The sequence below is a fragment of the Arachis ipaensis genome, chromosome B01 (assembly GCF_000816755.2).
Source record: "Arachis ipaensis cultivar K30076 chromosome B01, Araip1.1, whole genome shotgun sequence".
Taxonomy (NCBI): domain Eukaryota; kingdom Viridiplantae; phylum Streptophyta; class Magnoliopsida; order Fabales; family Fabaceae; genus Arachis; species Arachis ipaensis.
Genome location: NC_029785.2, coordinates 48,775,354 through 48,782,450, shown reverse-complemented (window position 1 = coordinate 48,782,450; position 7,097 = coordinate 48,775,354). Strand labels below are relative to the sequence as shown.

At 37.9% G+C, this 7,097-nt stretch overlaps 1 protein-coding gene across 7 annotated transcripts; it reads left to right on the top strand.

The window, feature by feature from the left end:
* Positions 1,679-6,744, top strand: LOC107630055 (probable lipid phosphate phosphatase beta). 7 transcript variants are annotated; one of them, XM_016333137.2, is made up of 2 exons: positions 1,679-2,502; positions 5,373-5,760. In XM_016333137.2, exon 1 carries the CDS (start codon positions 1,815-1,817, stop codon positions 2,499-2,501), a length of 687 nt encoding a protein of 228 aa, XP_016188623.1. In that variant the 5' UTR covers positions 1,679-1,814; the 3' UTR covers position 2,502; positions 5,373-5,760. The 7 variants fall into 7 exon arrangements, with proteins under 7 accessions (XP_016188623.1, XP_016188614.1, XP_016188593.1 ...); XM_016333128.2 differs by lacking the exon at positions 5,373-5,760 and adding an exon at positions 3,549-3,885; XM_016333107.2 differs by lacking the exon at positions 5,373-5,760 and adding an exon at positions 6,434-6,744 and having other exon boundaries at positions 1,680-2,502.

Genomic DNA, 7,097 nt, shown 5'->3' with positions numbered 1-7,097 from the left:
AACCCCTTCGCCGCACACTTCCCTATCGGTGTCGGTCGCGACTCAACAGCACCTGCACCACCATCACCAGCATAATCATCTAACTCAAGCTCAACCTCTGGATCTAAGGATATTGCGAGCAGTGTGAATGATCCGTTGGGATGGATAAACCATCACTACCGTTAACTTCATCATCCTCGCCATCTTCCATCACCGACAAACTTAATTGTCTGGCCTCAGAATTCAAAACCCTAACGGAATTCATAGAGTGCGTGAAGAGACTTCTGTATTACGCATCTTTGCTCCACTATTCGACGATTCGGATAGGATTTAGAGAAGCGGATTCGGATATGCACACACACTCAAAAGCTGCGACTTTTTCAAGGGTTGATCGAAAAATGGTGTTTGAAAACAACCTAGTTGAGTCCTTCTTCAATTACATTTAGGTTGTGAAGGAATCGTTATCCCCTTTGGGGGTATTCAGAAAGTTGCAAAGGATCTTGAGCATTGCTTCCTGTCTGGGCAAAAGAATAAGGGCACGAAAGGTGTTTGTTTAATTGTCCAGGTGAAACAAGGTGGTGAATTTCATATCTGCGATGTGAAGAAGAAGAGAGGGTTGTCAATGAAGGTTCCCTTAAAGGTTCCTTTGAAGGCTTTCTTGGGTATTTTCTCACAGAACTCAATGAGTGGTAATGGGAATGCGAATGCGAATGTGAATGGTGATGAGGTGGATAAGAAGGGTGATGGGTCTTCTTCTTGCACCAATTACTTGAAGTTTCCAGTGACTTAGTCTTTGCTGATTAATGATTTCCTTCCAGCTCTCCCAGCTCCTTTCAAAGCTGGTGGAAAAGGAGGCAACGGGGTTGGAGTTTCGGAAGAGGTGGAAAGTGAGGGTGAAGCGGAGCCTGCGATTGAGATCGGAGTCAAAGAGGTGGAGGGAGGAGGAAGGGTGGTGATGGCAGTGGTGATGATGATAATGGCAGCAGTGATGGTGGTAGTTGGGAAAAAAAGTGGTGGCAAAATTCGGGATTGGAGTAGTTGAGAACATTGAGAGAAAAAGAGAGAGGGGCGAAGAGACTATGGTAGTAGTGGTGGAGAGAATGGTAGTTTAGAAATTTTATTTAACTTTTTAGGGTTTGGATAATTTTGCTTGTAAAAGTCATTTTTTATGGATATAAATAGTAATTTCTGTCTTCTATGAATAAATATGTTAACGTTTTTAACTTTTATGAGTAGAAATAATAGTTTACTCTTGCTTGTATATAAGAAAAAATAACACTGATAATTTTTACTTTTCAAGGAAGATAACAGATGAACCATCTCTAAGGTTCGTCAATGTACCAAATTCTAGCAATGCCACATCCATTCTATGGAGACATCTTATGTCAAGATTTTGCTCGTGCTTCTTTTCAAACTTGAAGCAACAGTGTATTTATTCCTGTTCGATGTAGGAGAGTTAAACTTGTGCCTTGACATTCCGTTAGGTTGGAGGGAAATCTCAGGATCAAGGTTTCGATTTGGGGGAAGATTGTAGGTTTAAAGTTCGATTTGGAGCAAATTATTTAAGAAATTTTTTTGTCAAGGTTCTTTATAACGGTAAAATCTAGGCAATATAAACCAACTGCCACGTAGGATAATTACCAACGGTGAATGAGTGTTTAACATTTGAGCACATATGTCAAACGGAGACCATCTTTTGTTGATATTTGTTTACTCAATAAAAATAATCCCCAATAAAAAAAAAAGAAACGTTGTCGTTTGGGGTATTCATTGTTTCGTTTGGGCCTCCCACGTCAAATCGGACCACACTAACCAGCCTAATCAGCCACATCGCCATGGGCCATCTTAACCAGCCACCACCAAAATCTACCGCCGCCACATCGCCACCACAGCCTTTCTTACTCCGCCTCGACGCCGCCGTCTCCCTCCACGTCCACAACCTCACAAAACCCTTCGCCCCACGCCTACTTCTCCGCTTCCTCGAGCTCCTCGCCGACTTCCGCTTCTTCTTCCCCGTCTCCGTCGCACTCCTCCTTGCCTGTCCTTACTCCTCCCCTCTCCGCCGCCACCTCTTCCTCCCCCTCGCTCTCTGCTCCCTCCTTGACCTCATCTTCATCGCTCTCCTCAAACTCATCGTGCGCAGATCCCGCCCGACCTACTCCCACCACGGCGACTACAACGCCGTCGTTCCCGTCGACCATTTCTCCTTCCCCAGCGGCCACTCCTCCAGGGTCTTCTTCGTCGCCTCTATCTTCTCGTTCTCCAAACTCCGCATGGTTGATGCTATCGCCGATCTTCACCATCCACGCCTCTTCATGATTATCGACAATTGGTTCGGCGGCGAAGTGGTCTTCGCCATTAACGCCGTTGTAACCGCCGTTTGGGCCTGGGCTTCAGCCACCGCCCTTTCTAGGATCGCTCTCGGGAGGCACTATGTTCTGGACGTCTTCTTCGGGGCTTGCTTCGGCGTGCTAGAAGCTTTGTTCACATTGCGATTCCTCGAGATTCAAACGTGGATTTGAGGTAAGAAAATGTTCAAATTCGAAACTGCTGCGACTGAATGGAACCAGTTATCGTTAGGGAAATCGATTAACAATGCTGCATTTTCCATTTTATTATTTAGATATTTATTTTTCTTTGACATGAGTTGGAGATTTTACTTGAGGAACAAGGTTAGAATCCTTTGAACTAATTAAGCGAGAGTGTGACTGTGATTAATCGAATTCATTTTTGTTTATTAGATTCTGCTCTCTCTATTTGGTTGCAGTGAATAGTGTATGGTTTATCTACAATGCGCTAGATAACGTGTCAATGCCCATTCTCTTTAGGAAATTGCTAGTTGAAGAGACACACTGAGAGAGAGGGAGGTACTTGGTGCTGATCGGAAAGAAACAAGGCCGATATTTTTTGTTTCCTGACAAGTGAAAATTGCTTTGCCAAAATGGTTGTAACTATAATTGTTTGTATGAAAAATTATTCTTTTTCTGTAGTATGATACTCAAGGGCTTCTTATTGTTTATTCCAGATGTCTAGAACCTTTTTCTATCGAGCAATGCAACACAACTAGAAAGGCCTAATCCAAAATTTTTTTCGAAAATCATGGTGCTGGCTGGATGATGTGATTTTGGTTGAGCAAACATTTCTAGTATAGTGTGTGCGTGTTTTTTTCTTCTTTTTCTTTTCTTTTTCTTTTTTATGTATGCAGTAAATGAGTCATTCATTGAAAATATCTAGATATACCATTCTTTAGGATGCTGTTGTTACTAATTATCCGTTTCATGAACGTATTTTTATTTTTCCCGTTTTCAACAAAGGGAAAATAAAATCAGCTACATGTGTTGTTTAAGTAATTTTCAATGTATATTTTGTATTTTAATATGTATTCTATACAGATGAATGATTTGATAGCTGATTTTTTGTCTACACATAGCATGGTGGTTGATTTTTTTTACTTCTCCTCTGTTCACCTCAATTTATTTTATTTCCTTATAATCTAGAGTGAGCATCCATACAATTCTGATCATCTTATGTACTTGTACAATCCATTTTATTTTGTCCATATGTTTCAGCCTGGGGATGCGTTTCTTTCTTTTCAGAATTCACATGGCATAGCCAAATAATATAATTAATCGGAACAAACGATGGGGAATGGGACTACATTTTAATGTCTATTTCAATTTTCAAATGTTGTATGGCCTTTGTCCCAATTATGAGCCAGCAGAGTTGTGTGAGAGAAAATTGAGTACATTTGGAAGCAATAAATGGGAAGGAGAAACCAAGGGTTACTAAATTAAGTGTTTTGGTAATGTATTATGAATAGGATCATTTGTCATAGGAAAGTGAAAGAGTTAAATGATAAAACATTATTAACATATTTATTCTTGAATTGGTGATTGATATTCTTCATGATTACGGTTTTTCTATTGTGTATAAAACTTATTTCAGATGTTAATGATTAGGAAGATTCTTCTTGTTTGTTAATCATGGAGAATTAAGGATGAGGTTCATGGAGAAGGTTGTTAACCAACTCTTTACGTGCATTTTTTTCCCCCTTCTTTTTATTTTCACTTTTCAGATATTTGCATATGAGCCAGGCTTCACATGAAGCATTTAGTCATTGACACTAACTCTGACATATACCAAATTATTAAAGCTTTAGGACATTGATATGACATACACACATGATAGATACATACATATACTAAAAGTTTTAACGAAATAGCTTCAAAACTGGTAATCTTCTTGTGTATAATATTTAAGACTTACCATTTATAAATTTCAAATTATCAAGATTGATATTTCTATGCCTCTTTCCGTAAGTCTTGTGTCAATACATGTTATTTTTGTGCCTCTACCAGAAAAGCATGTGCAAGCACATGTCTAGTAGAACTAGCCATAACAAAATGGAAATCAATTAGATTGATCATCTAAAGTTTTATCTTCTACATTGACAATGAGTGTAGTCTCCAAAAATAGATTATACTGGTTTGATGTTGGATACTGGGTTACGTGTTTTAATATTTGAGCTGGTCTATCAAAATAAAAAAAAAAAAATAAGGAAAATAAAAAACATGTCCATGTTATGTCTCCCATGTGTCCGAGCAGTGTTCTATTCGAAAAACAAATAAAAAATATATTTTTATTGGACACATGTATGCTAGTAAGCTGGCACTGCCATGCTGCTTTACATTGACAACTGTGAAGGTTAGCCATCCTCCCTGCCCCCTGCCCCCTGCTTATCATAGTTTTGTCTGTACTATTTAACCATTAGATCTCTCTCCTTCCCCCTCTGTGGGGCTTAAAATGAAAGCAATGGAATGATTAGTTCTAAGTGGAAAAATTTGGCTAAATTTAACATGCTTGGTTGAACTTCTATTAGATTGATAATGATGGAGTCTGATGGTTGTACGCCTCTTAACTTCTAATGATTTAGGTTCACATGGAGTACATTGAACTTGTGCCTGCCTGGACTGAGAGAATGGATTCTTCCTAATTTGTTTTCAGCGGGTAATGAAGCCCTGAATCCTGGATATTTTAGTGCATTTGCATCTTGGTTATCACACTCATAATTTGGAGGCCTTAGTGGCTAACATTTTGTAAATACATGGTCTGAGATTCTTCATCATTCATTCCTCAACTACTATTGCTTCAGTTCTGTATTTTTGTAATATATCCCCTACCATTTAACTTTCTGCCGTTCTCTACTCTTCCTTAATTCCAAAATAATTAATCTAGACATGTGATACATCCCATTCATGGTATAACAGATCCTAGTATCATTGTTTTGCAGCTTTTTGTCTCAAGTTCCCTTCAATCTATAGGATGCATATATGCAATTTGTTTCTGCAGTGTGCAAATTTGCAGCCTCTGTCAGAGGTTTTTTATTTTTGCAGAGGTCCTGACGCATAGACAATTGGTTCTATATTAGCATCTGAACAGTGAATACTTCAAACATGTGATCCTCTCTGACAATTACTGCCAGGATCTTGAGTTCGTTTATGTTTAGTCTATATCTCAGATTACCACTTTCTCTGTTTGAATTCTGATATATAGTTATCATCAAGATTCATGAGAACAATATAATAATATGATATTTAAAAGTTAGCATATGCCCAAACGTCACCCTCTCAATTTATTGAATTGGATCAAACAAAAGGGGTGCTTCTATGATTGGATTTGAGGGACCGTGTGTTTGTCTGATGTGTCTGGTGCTGATTGTAAAATTGAATCAAGACCATCATCAAATTGAAGGATAAAAAGGTTGTTAGGTGGGTTCGCTTCTTTAGCATGTGCACTCTTACCGTGTGTGGTGCTTTTATTTTGATTAGATGTTATTGGTTGATTGATTGATTGCTGATTGGCTTTACTTTAAAAATTTTTGTATGGCATTAGCATTCATATCATAAACTTTCTAAATTAGCGCCAGACGTTGGTGGTTGTTATTGCTGTGCTGGCGTCTTCATCGCTATTGTTATTGATATATGCTTATATGGAATACGTGGAACACACCAAAAGATGAGTGAAAACAAGTCATTATTTTCGGTTTCATATCATTGACATGACATGTGGGGACTAATTCGTATTAACTCAAACTCCAAGAGAATTTTGAGCATATAAATTTGGAGGGGGCATGCATCCAGCTTCATGTTAGTCCACTTAACAGTGACAACTTCTCCTGTTTTTAATGTCTCTTTCTTCATGCTTTTTACTGAAAAATAATTGCATCAACATTAGAGCTCGAGGTTCATTTACCATGTAGAATTTTTTTTTTTCTGTACCCGCATCGTTTTGCATATATAATAGACTCGCCTCTTTATCATTTGATGGAGTGTGAGACTTAATTGATTTTGGTCTCGTAATTAAATGGAGAATGAATCAATGTAATTGAAAGAAGCATATAACAATTTTTTTTTCTGTGAAATCGTGAATAATAAATTATCTTGGATATTTTAAGGGGGATGGAGTCCATCCGAAAAATTGAGGGGCCTACCAGGTACATGGAGGCACTGCAGGCCTGCCTGGTATGTTAATAATACTCCTAACTCCTAAGTTACTGCTGTGAGGATTTGGAGTGGTTGGGAGTTGGAACTACGTATTTTGTGGGACACCTGCATTTTCTATTTTTGATATTCTCCCGCATGATTGTTTCCTTAGTAACGGTGGATCTGGCTCTCTGTATTAAACAATTTTCCCTTATTTAACTTTCTAGACGTTTCCCTTTCTAAGAGCAGTGATTCATAAGACTTGAAGTTGGACATTGTCAAATGCCTTGTTTTGTTCTTCGCCAGGAGTTATAAGCAAAAAATAAATTCAAATTGCTTCTCGGCAAAGAAAAAAAAAAATGCTCAGGATTATATTACAATTAGATGCTTTATTGATATAAATCATTGAATTTTAATATAAGTTAAATTTGCTTATTTTTTACTCACTCAATAGTCATTATGAGAAAGTTTAGGGGACAACACTTTTATTAAAATTTGTCCAGCATTTAGCTAGTAAAAGAAAAAGAGTAATTTTCTACTATTAAATGAAATATCACACTATTAAAAATATTATTAATGGCTAATTGATGGCTATAACTCACAAAATCTGTTGGTCTCCTAGCACTCCTCTAATTA

Excerpts from the sequence above, each read along its gene's own strand:
- LOC107630055 (XM_016333107.2), top strand. The coding sequence starts at position 1,815 with ATGGGCCATCTTAACCAGCCACCACCAAAATCTACCGCCGCCACATCG.